General features: G+C 42.6%; 1 protein-coding gene across 5 annotated transcripts in view; it reads left to right on the top strand.

Annotated features, from left to right (window-relative positions):
- map4k3a (mitogen-activated protein kinase kinase kinase kinase 3a) overlaps positions 1-16,478 on the top strand; it is an 81,105-nt gene that overhangs the window by 35,541 nt on the left and 29,086 nt on the right. For all 5 annotated transcript variants that reach the window (XM_024443529.2, XM_042301652.1, XM_024443523.2 and 2 more), the window contains 10 exons: positions 1,860-1,950; positions 2,524-2,588; positions 4,899-4,954; positions 5,640-5,687; positions 6,286-6,328; positions 7,011-7,083; positions 9,856-9,987; positions 10,596-10,658; positions 11,082-11,163; positions 13,929-14,051. In XM_024443529.2, the coding sequence (XP_024299297.1) occupies positions 1,860-1,950; positions 2,524-2,588; positions 4,899-4,954; positions 5,640-5,687; positions 6,286-6,328; positions 7,011-7,083; positions 9,856-9,987; positions 10,596-10,658; positions 11,082-11,163; positions 13,929-14,051 (776 nt within the window). The remainder of the gene's footprint in view (positions 1-1,859; positions 1,951-2,523; positions 2,589-4,898; positions 4,955-5,639; positions 5,688-6,285; positions 6,329-7,010; positions 7,084-9,855; positions 9,988-10,595; positions 10,659-11,081; positions 11,164-13,928; positions 14,052-16,478) is intronic.

Below are 16,478 nucleotides of genomic sequence, written 5' to 3'. Positions count from 1 at the left end.
GGTTAACATTATGATTGGAGCAGGAGACGCTGATCCTGGATCTGTACCTAGGGGAAACTTCACCCCCAGAGCACCCTACACAGTCAGCTCCTCTCTCCAATCCCCTCTGTGCTGGAAAAATGTCACCGCGTCACCGGAGAAGGACAGGCTCACCACGACAGGAAGCACCAGGGCCATCTGACCTTGGTCACTGTTGAAAGTGAATCCTAGGACACTCCCTCAGGAGGAGGCCGTGAGCAGAAAAAGACCCGCAAAACCCCCCCACCGATATTTCATTCATCATAGGGTTCGAGTAAACTTTCTTCTTTTTTTGTTTTTTTTTTTTTTTTTGTTGCTGCAGCGCCAACGCTATAGACAACCCTCGCCTTGCATATCCATCACGTTACATACATGTTAATGAGCCATTACGTAAGCCAGCATACATATTTATTTTCATCTCTCATTGAGACTACAGAAGGAATTTTGAACACGGAGCAAGCGACCGGCTTAGAAATATTGAATAGTGGCGGAGAGATAAAGAGGGTGGTGTAAAAAAATAAATGATCAGCTTTTTAATGAGGCCTGGAGCGTCCATCATTAAGCCAGCAGTCACACTAAAGTGACTTTGTTCTCTCTCGCGCTCCTCCAAAGCGTTTGTCCCGGCGCACACGTTTATAGACGTTGAGACCCGAGACGGAGATCAAGGTCAGCCCAGATCGGCGCCGTCAGGTCCACGAACCCCAGGGGACATTGGATGAGAATCTCTTTTTTTCAACAATCAACCAGGCCCCGCCGTCTGTCCCTCGGGCCAATCGAAGGCGAGGGAGAGCTTCATGGGCAGTCATTTCTCGTTAAAGCCAATAATCGTGCCCTGCTTCTTCCTCTGAAGAAGCATCGGGTGGAGCTGCGCTCGATAGCTCTGCCTGGGAGAAATGCGCTGACCTAGCAACAGTGCTAGTGCTAACTTGCTGATGGAGAGTGCCGGGTTTGAATGTGCAGCACGCATCCCGTATTGACAGAGCTGCTAAAAACGAAAAGCAAGCATCCCCGGCGGGTTTTCGTCAAGGGCTATTCACTGCCGCCTTGTCATTAAGATAATTTCTTATCTGTGAGTGTGTGTGCATGTGTTTCGATTGTGTGTTTTGAGTGCACCCTCAAGGAGACAGCCCCCCCCCAAAACATAGCTTCTATTGGTTTCTATTTCCCCAGTTTCCAAGCCCATCACGTTCCCCTGCGTTAGAATAGCGTTGAGTGTCGGGAAACACTGGCCTTCTGGTGGTGTTGACAAGCTGCCAAACTGAATATTCCCAGCCTGTGTAATTATGATCTGTGGAATTGATTCCCCTCAGTGATCGTAGTTGGACGTCGTGCGGCTCATTGATTCTGAGATGTATGGTCCTCATTTGGGAGGTGTGGAGCTTAATGTTTGCAGTGATAGCTTTGCCAGTTTGACAGATGCCTTCATCAAAAGGGACTAGCATAGATTACAAATAACGCATTGATTCTGCTAAATCAATCCTCCGAGCCATTATCTCTGCACATCCGGGTCAGTATGCAGACTAATGCACAGTTGGTACTTGTTTAGAGACAGAGAGGAGTCTACTTACTTTTTTTTGGCCAATTCTGTAAGTTCCCAGCTAGTCTTACCAGAGTGCTTTGGTTCAGTGAGGTGGTCTAAGCGTGTGTCTGCATCAAAAAATGAATAATTCAAACTTATTTTATGCCATTTACTCATGTAGAAGCAACTGAAGTTCCTTTTAAAGTCATTCAAGTGTGTTTACATACGTGTGTGTGTATGTGTTTAGAAATGTGTGTTTATGTACATATGTGAATTTGTCTCTCTCCTCACCTGCTCTCTCACGTCTGCCATCTCTCCACAGGGGAGGACTTTGTAGTGGTGCAGCAGGAAATCGTCATGATGAAGGACTGCAAGCACTCTAACATCGTGGCCTACTTTGGCAGTTACTTAAGGTAGCATATTTAAAGGCCCGCACCCCGCGCTCCCTCCATCACCATCCCTAACCTACCCTACCCTTCCCTCCTCCAAGCCGTGCCCTGGCTCAGTCAATTCCCAGCCACTTACAGGCTAGGAAGTATACACACACACACACCACACACCACACACAGGCTCAGCGTGGAGTCTTACTCCACTGCAGTCAAGCTACAGTCAGAGCTTCTGGTCCAACCTAGCCGCACTAACGTTAGCTAGCGATGTGGCTAATTGCTAGCTCTAGGGAAATGCTTTGTATTGAACTGCTCAAGACAAGGGGAGGTGGAGGGTGGCCATACTGAGAAGTTGCAGGGGCTGAAAAGAGGGAAGTTTCAACGCGTTGGTTGCCCGGAGGGCGGTTGTGGCCTAATAGCCAAACTGCATCATGCTGTGTCACGACCTACAAAAGACTCCCAAAAGCAGTCATCCTCCTCATACTCTCGCTCTACCCCCCCAGACTCCACCCCGCCCCCTAGCGTTTGGTTTTTACTCAGACTATTTTGAGGCGTACAGTATCGATTGTAATGTCATTTGTTTCCTTTTGCTCTTTACAGGAGAGATAAATTATGGATATGTATGGAATATTGCGGGGGAGGGTCCCTACAAGACATATATCATGGTAAGCATACACAACAACATACACACACACATTTGAAAAATGACAGCTGGTTCAACCAGTACGATGAAGCCAAATTCAATACGTTTCAGCGTGTGGTTTTAAGCTAATTCCTCCAATTTAGACAAAGGACACCGGGCGGACCCCTGGTAAATGTAGTCTCTTATGGCCAATCTTCCAATGATATGCCTACAAATACGTCACAATGCTGCAGACACCTTGGAGAAACGACAGAAAGGGCAGGCTCAGTCCTGGCGCATTCACAGCCATATAAGGAGACAATGGAAAACAGAGTGTCAAAAATTCTGCTCATTTCCTGTTTGAAGTTTCATCTTGGTTTCGCCTGTAGCATGAGTTCTGTGGCACTCACAGATAATATCTTTGCAGTTTTGGAAAGGTCAGAGTGTTCTCTTTCCAAAGCTGTCAATTATATGCATAGTCGAGCATCTTTTCGTGACAAAATATTGCGCTTAAAACGGGCAAGTTTTTTTAATCCATAAATTAAAAGAGCGCCCCCTATATCCAAGAAGTTAAAGGGAGAATCTGCAGTTGCTACATCCATTTTTGGACTTTAAAAGAGATGATATATACCCATTTTAATTCGGGAAGAATATAATTTATAAATTGCCTTGCTCTTAGTTCAACTGTCTTACCCCATCACAACCCAAAATATAAGCTGGTTTTACTCCAATGTTTGTAAACATTGTAAGTTGTAAACAAACACTGTATAGGTTTAAAACATGGCTAAAACTATAAGTTTGATGTCATGGATGGTCAGTCCTTTCATCCATAGCATCCATCTATACATTGGAGTAGTTACATTTCTCCAGACCTCATCCCGGAGTTGTGTACGAAAGCTGTGGTGGCATGACGTCTTTGTAATTGTTTGAACTGCAGATTGCCCATTTAAAACACAGGTCATTAGAGCGGCTGTCTTAAGCAGCTGCTGTCGCACTTGTGCGCGCGCACACACATACACTCACAGAGACCGTGTTGATTCTGCTCTTAATGACTGTGCTGGGCTCAGTCGGCTGCGAGGCCCCTCGTTAGAGAGACAGAACAGCAGTCGACACCGCCAAGTACCGTTGATCTCAGCCTCCCACATATCAGCTCCCCGCTGCCACGGAGACGACGCGCTGCTCGTAATGTCCCCAACCCAAGGCTCCGTCTACGTCTCCGGTGTAAATAGAGGGTCCCCGAAACGGAAGGCGTCTGAAATGCCCTGTAGTTTCGTTGTGTCGTTACATTCCTTGGACCTTTTAACCTCAGTCGTTTTAGATGTTAGGTATTTTTAACAAGGTTTTAGACCTGCCCTGTAGGCAGGTGGCGGGGGAGGTCAAGGGGGCATGTCAATAGTCTAACATAGCTTCCTCTCCGTCTGCATTGATCTGAACATGGAGGATAGGTGAAAGCAGTATGGTAGACCATAGCTGGGAGTATGCTGTCAACTGTATAGGTTCTTTCAGGTCAGTGCCGATGAAAGAAAGAAAGAATATAAAGGTAGGAGGTCATCTTCAACTGAGTTTCCCAATTGAAACAGGGTCAATGAGTTGCCAGCTAACCTGTGTAAATATTTGGAAGTAACGTCATCATTTTTTGGAAAGATAAGCTTGAAATGGGAATGTTATAATTGATTGAACTGACTAACTTGGTGACCCTGCTTTTTGATATACCCCTTAGAGGCCTAAGAGAACGTTAGTTTAATTAGCCCTGTCATGTGACTGACTGCACCTTTTAATCAGACCCCAATCAACTGGTGCGATGGTCACTCAAACTGAAGACAGACAGACGGACGGGCAAGCAAATTCCAGAGGATCATGTTTGAATAGACAGTTGTTTTATTTGTTTATACAGGCGATCTCATTGAGAATATGCCGTTTCCTGTATAGTACTATAAATGATATTGAAATCTAAGAAGAATCTAGCTCTGTCTAATTCAGTAGCAAATCTATTTTTTGTTCTGTTTTAAATAGGGTTCTGTTGTGCCTGGTCTGTTCTATAGTCCCAATAATGACCTTGAAATAACCTAACGTTGCCAGGTAAAGCTGTCAGATCAACATCCAGTTGTGGACCCTATTGTTGATTTGATGTGATTTGGTTGACGCTGGGGTTAAATGACACAAATACTTAAAATGTGGCTTGAAATGCTGATATGTGCCCAAATAAGACCTTTAGCTTAAATAATATTAAAGATATACATGATACATTTGAGTTCAGGTACCAGATGTTGTCTCAGGCACCAACGGCCGAGGAACGTTTTAATAAAGCACGTGTGCTTCTCAGGCTCCAACTATGTCTCTCCTTATCTTTCAGTGACGGGGCCTCTCACAGAATCACAAATAGCCTACGTGTCTCGAGAAACTCTTCAGGTACGTCACTTCAGTTTGCCTCCTCCAAACGCTCAAGCGCTCACTCTTCTTCTGACACACGTCTTTCATCTCAAAGTGTTGCCTTTGAACGTCCTCTTACCTTTGATTTGACCCATCCACTTGAAATGAGACTGAAAGCAGCCTTTAGCAATAGGAAAGGGAAGGGAGATACCTAGTCAGTTGTACAATTGAATGCCTTCAACTGAAATGTGTCTTCGGCATTTAACCCAACCCCTATGAATCAGAGAGCTGCGGGAGGCTGTCTCAATCGACATCCACGTCTTTGGCGCCCGGGAAACAGTGGGTTAACTGCCTTACTCAGGGGCAGAACAACAGATTTTTACCTTGTCAGTTTGGGGATTCGATCCAGAAACCTTTCGGTTACTGACCCAATGCTCTAACCAGTAGGCGACCTGCATAGCAACATCGTAAGGACTATTGTTGTCATTGATTTGTTTGATTTTGATACACAACTATTATACCATAATAAATTCCATCTTTAGAAATCCCCCAAAATAATAACCAGACTATTGCTTTCCTGGTTAAATGACAATGCTCTCATGCTTTGGAAAAGTATATGTGGTGATTTTGGTTGGATGCTAAAAAGGGACAACATATTAGGATGGGATATTATTTGTGAAGAGGTCAATGGACTGACTCACTGTAGGCATGTTTCCCTCCACAGGGTCTCTACTATCTACACAACAAAGGGAAAATGCACAGAGACATAAAGGTAAGGTGGGAAAATGGCACATTGTAGCAGGAATTCATGGCTTCCATTGCATAGAATAGAGTGCACAAAGACAAAGGTAAGGTGGGACTGGGACAATAACCGTTTCAAGCAGGAATACATTGTGTAGATTAGGATAGAATAGAGGTTATTGTCCTCTTTATTAAGGAAGTCATTTTACACAAGCTTGTACGCACACACAAATAGACCAACAACACCTTTACCCAGACATGTACAATTACATTGACAGTAGTTTTAGTGTCCTCCTCTGGAATTTCTTGGCATAGATGTGCAATAGCCATTATAAAAACATTTCTGACACTAATGGCCACCATTTTAATCCCCACAAGACATCTTTCAAAGTCACTCCAGGCTTTTCCCGTTTCGGTCTTTCCCCTGTGAAGTTTCCTTTTGATAGATGGCCTTGTTAAGAGACTGCTGCAGAAATGAACTTGCACTGAAAATGTGCAGATACAAGTTAGTTAGACGTTTGATACGTTGTTGAAGGGGGAAAATAGGTAAAAACGTACTAAACGCTTCCATAGGCCTATGCAACTGCAGATCCATTGTGACGTTCTGATCTTCTTTTATGTGCACAAAGGGAGCAAACATACTGTTGACAGACAACGGGTACGTCAAACTAGGTAAGGAGTCCAGGCGTGCAACTGTTTTCTTTGATGTGTGTTTCAATATGATGAATCATGGCAAGTTGATGAGCGCGTGAATCCTCACCTGGCGAAGATTGACAAGCTGTTAATTGCGCTTGGCTGTGAAGAGCACCTTCTGCTTTCACATTCTGTCTCTCTGTCTGTCCTCTCTCTCTCTCTTTCTGTGTGTGTGTGCGTGATTTCCTATTCAATGTGTGTAGTAGGCGAAATCGAGTCTGCGACGCACGCACTGCTTGGACAGTGATAATTGTACCAGTGCTAAAACTACACTTTATATCGTATTCCTTTTGGAATATTACCTGCGCCAGCTTACAAAAGATGTATAATTATTACAATACATGAGCATTGCATGATTTGAATTGATTTCAACATCGTTATGCATAATTATGCATAGTTTATCATCATCAAACGTGTATTAGAAGTTCACTGTATTCATGATAAACTGTTGTTGATTGCATTTGGACATTTATTAGCCATTTATTCCTGATAAACTGTTACTGTATTAATGTAACTCTGACTTTAAACAACTCATTTACAAATCATTCATTGGTGAGTAACGACATGTTAATAAAAATGCACAATTAATTATGCTTAATGGAGGCCTCATGTAGATATAACTACAAAGTCAGGCTTCTCACGTCTTTCTTTTCCTCTTCAGCTGACTTTGGCGTCTCGGCCCAAATCACGATGACCATTGCCAAGAGAAAATCCTTCATCGGCACACCTTACTGGTAACGTCCTTCATCACCCCCCTTCTATCGATTCTCTCTCTCCCTTGATACCCAAGTCAGGGGAATCTATCCATGGATCTATCGTCCGCCATTTTGTCAAGCAGGATATGAATGTGCCCTTCAATTGATTTTAAAAGGTGTTGGACCCCTTAGAGCCGATTTCCGCGGCCCGCATAATAAAAACATCCCCATCAAAATCTATCAGTTTAGGTTAGAGAGATGTTTTTTCTGCATTGCATCTGCCGATGTTGCCCTTCTGCATATGCAGTAATAGTTGGTAGAGCTAGAGCGGTGTTTGTCGGACCATGAGACGAAAATTGGTCTTCTTACGAAAACGTCTGTAGCGTTCGAACGGTTTAGCCTGCAAAAACTATTACGACTATTGAAAGATGAGACGCACGAACACGATGGTGTTCTCTGTTTTGCTATACGACCCCCACAAGCCTCACAAGACTTGTCTGAAGGTACCAGTTGAAACATTTTTTATGTAAGTGTATATATGGAGAAAGTCTAGTGACAGAAATTAGGGCTTAAATACACATTTCAATGCGTGTCTGTCACCAGAGATTTTCACAGTTTGAGAATGCTTGACAAAAAAGATATGCAAATCTAAACATGTTTTGCATTTCAAACTACAAAGCTAGTAGAATATATATATATATATATATATATATATATATATATATATATATATATATATTTATTTTTTCTAAACCCAATTTACCCTAAACTGGTTTGTTTTCTAAACCCAATCCAGCCCCTTACCCTAAACTGGTTTGTATCCTAACCCCAATCTAGCCCCTTACCCTAAACTGGGTTCATATCTTAACCCCAATCCAGCCCCTTACCCTAAACTGGGTTTGTATCCTAACCCCAATCCAGCCCCTTACCCTAAACTGGGTTCGTATCCTAACCCCAATCCAGCCCCTTACCCTAAACTGGGTTCGTATCCTAACCCCAATCCAACCCCTTACCTTAAACTGGGTTCATATCTTAACCCCAAAGCTGACCCTTACCCTAAACCATGTTGGTATTTAAATCCTGACCCTACCCTTCCCATACACTGATACATCACACTCTTTCTCTGCTTTGAGCCCACCCCTCTCTTTATTTATGATTTTGTTTAGTCTGATGATTTGACTCCTATTTTGTAGTTTTTCTGTTTAATATCTATAAAGCGCAATGTAATTTAAAAAAAAAAAGTACAGCGGCAGAACGACAGATTTTTACCTTGTCAGCTCGGGGATTCGATCTTTCAACCTTTCGGTTACTAGTCCAACGCTCTAACCACTAGGCTACTTGCCGCCCCATATATAGTCCCATGTATTACTATAATTATTATGCTTGGCGAAAACCAAACACTGCAATCCACAGTAAGAACCTCATAACAACAGTCAAGCATGGTGGTGGGAGTGTGATGGTGTGGGTATGCTTTGCTGCCTTAGTACCTGGACGACTTGCCTTAATAGAAGGAACCATGAATTCTGCTCTGTATCAGAGAATTCTACAGGAGAATGTCAGGCCATCCGTCTGTGAGCTGAATCTGAAGTGCAGCTGGGTCATGCAGCAAGGCAATGATCCAAAAACACACAATCAAGTCTACATGAAAATGTCTAAAAAGCAACACATTTTTAGTTTTGGAATGGCCTATTAATGTCCAGACCTAATCCCAAATGAGATGATGTGGCAGGACTTGAAACAAGTAGTTCATGAAAACCCACAAGTGTTGCTGAGTTACAGTAAGTTCTGCATGCAAGAGTGGGCCACAATTCCTCCACAGCGACGTGAGACTGATCAACAACTACAGGAAGCGTTAGGTCGGAGTCATTGCAGCTAAAGGTGGAACAAACAGTTATTGACACAGGAGCATTGGGTGTTGCATAAATTTATTTATGAAATAAATATGTAATTGTTGTGTTATCTGTTCACTCAGGTTCCCTTTATTTGATATTAGGTTTTGATTGAAGATCTGATAACATTCAGTATCAAAAATATGCAAAAATAGAGAAAATCAGAAAGGGGGAAAATACCTTTTCACAGCACTGTAGGACAGACACTTCAGAACAAACTTCCTTTAGATTTTTTGGGGGGACTACTATCTGTTGTTCCATGTAGTGACTGTTATTCAATATGTTCGTATGGGCTAATTTTATTATGGGCTAGTTTTATTCATTTTTTTATATTTCAAGGGGTCTTAAAATTCTAAATCAAATAACTAAAGGATCTTTGGTATGACCTTAAAACAATTCCATATGTTAGCTTAGTAGTCTAGGGAGTTAACGAGTCAAACGTATTCTGATTTATATTGATTGATGATGGGCGGCAGGTAGCCTAGTGGTTATGCGCGTTGGGCCAGTAACCGAAAGGTTGCTGGTTTCAATCCTTGAGCCAACTAGGTGTGTCTGTGCCCTTGAGCAAGTAACTTAACCCTAATTGCTCCTGTAAGTCGCTCTGGATAAGGCCATTTTGGGGCCTTAAGCGAGATTTGGGTGGGTTGCCACCCCTGACCATGGGGGCAAAACATTTTAGTGGCCCCCCACTTGGCGGCTCTAGTGGTTGCGCCACCGCTAAACAAAAGTTTTGAAATATTTACAAAATGTGTTCATATTTATAAACATTTATAAGCGAGTTATTGGCACAGTTGGTTATACAGTGTGAGTTGAGAGATCAGTGTGAGTTGGTTGAGATGACCCTGTAGTGTTAATTGCTATTGACTGTGCCAAGGCTATGTGGTGAACGGTTCATTTGACTGAGCTGACTCCTTGTGTGCAGGATGGCACCCGAGGTGGCAGCCGTGGAGAGGAAGGGCGGGTACAACCACCTGTGCGACATCTGGGCAGTGGGCATCACCGCCATCGAGCTGGCAGAGCTGCAGCCGCCCATGTTCGACCTTCACCCGATGAGGTTAGTGTTTGGACCCGTTGGTATCAGACCAGGGTCCTTTTTTCTTTTTTTAAAGGAGAGTGGACTCTCCTTTCCTATTTTGTTGTTTTTGACAGAGACCGTTATGAAATGAAGAGCAGACAGAGAGAAGGGGCCAGTATACACAGAATCGTATACACTCACACCCCACATGTATTTGGACAGGGAAGCATATATTTTTGGGGGCTCTATACTCAAGGATTTGGGATTTGAGATAAAATGTTTCATTTGAGGTGACAGTACAGAATGGCACCTTTTATTTGAGGTTATTTTCATACTTATCTGTTTTAGCGAAAGCATGAATGAAAGCACTTTATGTAGCTAGTTCCCCATTTGAAGAAGTCTGTAGTATTCTGAGAAATTCACTTATAGTGTATTGAAGTAGTCAAAAGTTAGTTATTTGGTCCCATATTTCTAACATGCAATGACTCTACGAACTCGTTGTATGCATTTGTAGAACATAGAGAAAGCAGAACATCATTATTTTAAATGTATGCTTAGTTAGTTAGCACCTCTGAGTAAAAGCAAGGATTGTACGTGTAAGGACTGATTTCCTTAAATACACAACTGCACTTTTTTTTTCCCATCAGGGCCCTGTTTTTAATGACCAAAAGTAACTTCCAGCCGCCCAAGTTGAAAGACAAGGTGAAGTGGTAAGTGTCTTTTAGGGTTGCTGCCTGCAACATTACCTACACTCTGGCCAGTTCTATTTCGCTACTTGAACACACCGTCCTCTCCCACCCCAACTCTTATACATTAGAACTGGATGGGAAAAAAATATGTAATACAATATTAACGAATCAAATCAAAATGCTGCTAAAATATTAACAGTCAGACACGCCTGTCACGGCGTTAAAGGAGCCTCAGATTCGTGTCGATGTCATTGGACTCCGAGAAAGGCTGTTTTTTTGTGGAGAGGGGCTGGAGAATTGACAGCCTAACTTGATTTACACATAATATGGGGTCAGGTTTCATCCCAAAGAGGTTTGATCGTTATTAGCATATAAATGGAATATTTATGATCGAATAGGCGGAATATATATTTTTTTAATCCAATTTCGTTCTCCCTCCCCAAGGACCAGTAATTTTCATCATTTTGTAAAGATATCGTTGACGAAAAATCCAAAGAAAAGGCCCTCTTCAGACAAGCTGCTGCAGGTAAGATGATCAGCAATGGGATTGTAGTGATGTCATTGTGTAGATCAAGGGATTTGGTTGCCGCAGTGACAACCCATAGAGCATTGTTTGTAAGTAACCCTTTCAAATGTTCAAGGTCAAGATTTAGTGAAATAGTGTGAATATTTGGAACTAGAGCCCTATTTGCATTTGTTATATGTAGACTGGTTAAACGGGCAATATGAAGTTTAAACAGTACCACAGCAGTTACTGTTTTTGTACACAGCTGAGGGATGGTGCTGGAGAAATGTAACCACTCAAATGTATAGAAAGAGCTAACGGGTGCAAGGACTGACCATTCATGATACTATATCAAAATTATAGTTTTGAAGGTATACAGTTTTTTTTTTTTTTGTAAAACAAGCTTATATTTTGGGTTCTGATGGGGTATGACAGTTGAGCTAAGCTCATGAGGCAGTTAAAATATCCCTCAAGAATCAATGGGTAAAAATTATTTAAAAGCCTGAAAAAGGATGTTGCAATCGCAGAAAGTGCTGCAGTTTTTACATAGCAACTCTTATTTACTAGTAGCCTGAGGTTTGTGTTCTCAGAACTCTCCCATGTTTATTACTCAAATAAACATGGACAGAGGAACCCTTCTAACTCTTACAATCTCAAACGTTTTTTAATTTTTTAAATCTTAGAAATCTTGTTTATCAAATCATTTGAAGATCTACTGCACTTATAGTGCCTTTTGCACATTACTCTTTAGCCTTTTAATAATCTATTGCACTAGCATGTGATAAAAACAGGATAATATCTTGTGTCATGCTTGTCTGAGGCAAATGGCACCGTATTCCCTATAATCAAATCAAATCAAATTTTATTTGTCACATACACATGGTTAGCAGATGTTAATGCGAGTGTAGCGAAATGCTTGTGCTTCTAGTTCCGACAATGCAGTAATAACGAGCAAGTAATCTAACTAACAATTCCAAAAAAAACTACTGTCATACACAGTGTAAGGGGATAAAGAATATGTACATAAGGATATATGAATGAGTGATGGTACAGAGCAGCATAGGCAAGATACAGTAGATGATATCGAGTACAGTATATACATATGAGATAAGTATGTAAACCAAGTGGCATAGTTAAAGTGGCTAGTGATACATGTATTACATAAGGATGCAGTCGATGATATAGAGTACAGTATCAACGTATGCATATGAGATGAACAATGTAGGGTAAGTAACATTATATAAGGTAGCATTGTTTAAAGTGGCTAGTGATATATTTACATAATTTCCCATCAATTCCCATGATTAAAGTGGCTGGAGTAGAGTCAGTGTCATTGACAGTGTGTTGGCAGTAGCCACTCAATGTTAGTGGTGGCTGTTTAACAGTCTGATGGCCTTGAGATAGAAGCTGTTTTTCAGTCTCTCGGTCCCAGCTTTGATGCACCTGTACTGACCTCGCCTTCTGGATGGCAGTGGGGTGAACAGGCAGTGGCTCGGGTGGTTGATGTCCTTGATGATCTTTATGGCCTTCCTGTAGCATCGGGTGGTGTAGGTGTCCTGGAGGGCAGGTAGTTTGCCCCCGGTGATGCGTTGTGCAGACCTCACTACCCTCTGGAGAGCCTTACGGTTGAGGGCGGTGCAGTTGCCATACCAGGCGGTGATACAGCCCGCCAGGATGCTCTCGATTGTGCATCTGTAGAAGTTTGTGAGTGCTTTTGGTGACAAGCCGAATTTCTTCAGCCTCCTGAGGTTGAAGAGGCGCTGCTGCGCCTTCCTCACGATGCTGTCTGTGTGAGTGGACCAATTCAGTTTGTCTGTGATGTGTATGCCGAGGAACTTAAAACTTGCTACCCTCTCCACTACTGTTCCATCGATGTGGATGGGGGGGTGTTCCCTCTGCTGTTTCCTGAAGTCCACAATCATCTCCTTAGTTTTGTTGACGTTGAGTGTGAGGTTATTTTCCTGACACGCCTGCAGCCTTGCGAGGGTTAACACGTTTAAATGTCTTACTCACTTCGGCTGCAGTGAAGGAGAGACCGCATGTTTCCGTTGCAGGCCGTGTCAGTGGCACTGTATTGTCCTCAAAGCGGGCAAAAAAGTTATTTAGTCTGCCTGGGAGCAAGACATCCTGGTCCGTGACTGGGCTGGGTTTCTTCCTGTAGTCCGTGATTGACTGTAGACCCTGCCACATACCTCTTGTGTCTGAGCCGTTGAATTGAGATTCTATATAATGCACTACTTGACCAGGGCCCATATTTGGGACGCAGCCTAAATGTTTTGTGTCTGTCTAGTGTTTGTATATCAGTTCAAATCAGATGCACCACTTTAGCCCTGAATCGAATTGTCCTGAGGGATGGATAAAGTTGTATCTTATCTCATCTTAGATAACATTTTCCCCATGCCAAGCCAACTCCTATTTTATTCAACTGCTGTTTGGCTCAAGAGGGAACAACCACGGCAGGAAATGTATTTATCATTTTTTAAATAATTGAGTGCTATGATTAATTTGACAATATAGGTACAAAAAAAAAGAGTTTTATTCGATTGCATTTCTCATAATGCAATCTTTCTGACACATGGAGTTTCTTGACTTAATTTGGCTTTTCTGTTCCATAGTCTCCTACAGTTAGTACCAGTCCCAGATCTGTTTGTATAGTCTTGCCAACTGCTATGCTCATTGCCCCACCAATAACCATAGGATTTGGCAAGGCAGCACAAACAGATCCGAGACCAGGCTTTCCTACAGTATGAACTCAGCTTCATTGTTGTCCCCCGATGTTTCCCCAGCATCCCTTTGTCTCGCAACCCCTGAGTCGAACGCTGGCCATCGAGCTCTTGGACAAGGCCAGCAACCCGGACCACTCCTCCTACGACGACCACTTAGATGACGAGCCCGAGGAGCCTGAGGAGGTACAGTGGAGCTGCAGACACTCAATCAGAACCAGTAATCTTTGTCTCTAGCAAGAGGGCTAGTCTGTTTCTGCTATCTTGCCAACTCCTTGTCACTCAGCGTCAATCCAAACATTTGGCATGACTATTCCATAAGGAGTTGACAAGATAGCAGAAACAGATTGGCACCCATGCTAGGTTGCCTCGGAGGTTGCCATTTTAAAATGGTGACATCGATTCTCACAGCGGAATAGTAATAATTTAGATTTGTGTTTTCTTATCTGTATTCCTGGTTACCGGTTTTGATTGACCAAGGCCCTAAATCATTTTAATTGACTGTAGAGGACAATAATTGGTTATTGAGCATCTACTGTACTTTGTCATACAGAACATTTTGTCACTGTAGGTTTTAGGGGTCAATTTAGTCTGTGTATAATGCACAGCAAGAGCTTGACGAGAGTGCTTTTGCTATTCATAGCCACGGTATTCACACTCAGCAGTACTTTCTGTCGTTGCCAATATTATACTAGAATACACTGACTGAACATTATGTCCTGTTCATTGGCACACTTAAATGCATATTTGTTAGACAATTACAGAATGTATAATATTATACAGCATCTATATATTTTTGTTTTAATTTTGAAGATGTACTAGCCTTAGCATAAGCGTTAATTAGCCTCTTATCTTCTTGCAATTTAAAAAAAAAATCAAATGTACACGTCACTAATTCCAAAACCTTGCACTGTCACTTTAACTGGCAGCAGTCACTTTTTCCAAGGTCCATAATACCTGTCTGTAGGTGTTGACTCTGTGCCTTAAAGGAATTCTTTAGGCCGTCTCACCCCCTGCCCTGTCCTCAACTGCTCTGGGGTAAAGTTTCCCCCAGGTACAGATCTATGATCCCTTCCCCCAATCCTAACCTCAACCATTACTGGGGGAAACGCAAAACATCAGCATCTAAGGGCAATTTCACTCTACTCCTCCTTCTCTCCTCTCATCAGTTGGGCTGAGTGTATCTGCCTCTCTCCTTCGCCCTTAGTCGTTATACAAGAGGGTCGTTTGGCTCATACTGGGGTGTGTTTCAACCTGTTGACCCCTCCCTTTCTCTGCAACTCCCACGTATTGCCGTTGGCAGAGAGGTACCGTGTGTGTGTGTGTGTGTGTGTGTGGAGGCATTGTGGGCCCGTGTTTGCCTGCTCTGGTAAATTAGATTGTGTGGACACAGACATAGATGTTTTGTGCATGAGAAGTGTGTTTGGGTGTTACTTCAGAAATGGACGTGTGCTGAAATGGTTTGACGTGGAGAATGGTGTGATACCATTGGGTCCTTGCTGAAGCTAAAATGTATGCTAAACCTTTTGAGTACTTAGTCCCACTTTACAGTGGGTGACCATAATACATATTTACATCAGGTAGTGTAATTACAGTGTAGATACTGTAGCTCTACATGTAAATACAAAAGGTATCGGAGACACTTATTGTAAATTGGAACCAAATGCTATTTGTAGACCCGTGTGGCTCAGTTGGTGGAGCATGGCGCTTGCAACGCCAGGGTTTGTTGGTTCAATTCCCACGGGGGACCACAAGAAAAAGTATGAAAAATGTATGCACTCACTACTGGATAAGAGCATCTGCTAAATTAATAAAATATAAAATACAGACAAGAATGATCCTATAATATATGCTGGTGAAGGTCCTTCAACCGCCCTTCGTTTCCGACGGTTTGGCTAAATGCTTTTAGTCTCTTCTTCAAAACAACCACGCAGTGAAGGATGTCATTCAACTGTCATTTTGTGCACTGTGAGCCCTTCACATAAAGTCAAGTGCATGTCCTCTGATGCACGAGGGAGGACACACTGCTAAATAAATAACAGTGGAAGCCATCCTGGGACTACCTTGGCTGCCGCCAAGTGTCACCCTAGTCCCTACGTAGTGCACTGCCGTCAAAATTAGTGCACTATATAGAAAAAATTAGTGCACTATATAGGAAATGGGGAGCCATTTGGGATGCACACTTATTGATTTTCCCCACAGGGCTTAGCGACCATTTTCATTACGCATGTGTCATCAAAGTGCGACATTCAGTGGTGTTATTTTTACACCAGCCTTTTTAATCAGGGAAACATGGAAGGTTGCCAGGAATATGTGACTCACCTGAGTATCCCAAATGGAACCCTATTCCCTATATGGTGCACTACTTTACATAAGTATTCAGTCCCTTTGATATGAGACTCGAAATTGAGCTCAGGTGCATCCTGTTTCCATTGATCATCCGTGAGGTGACCGTGTGTTGAGGCACAGATATGGGGAGGGGTACCAAAACATTTCTGTAGCATTGAAGGTCCCAAAGAACACCGTGTCCTCCGTCATTCCTAAATAGAAGAAGTTTGTCAAAATTGCTTAAGCTCAGTAGATTTGGTTAGGAATCATTGATGGACAGGAATA

The sequence above is a fragment of the Oncorhynchus tshawytscha genome, linkage group LG02 (assembly GCF_018296145.1).
Source record: "Oncorhynchus tshawytscha isolate Ot180627B linkage group LG02, Otsh_v2.0, whole genome shotgun sequence".
Taxonomy (NCBI): Eukaryota; Metazoa; Chordata; class Actinopteri; order Salmoniformes; family Salmonidae; genus Oncorhynchus; species Oncorhynchus tshawytscha.
The sequence above is the reverse complement of the archived record's forward strand: the minus strand, read 5'-3'. Positions and strand labels throughout refer to the sequence as shown.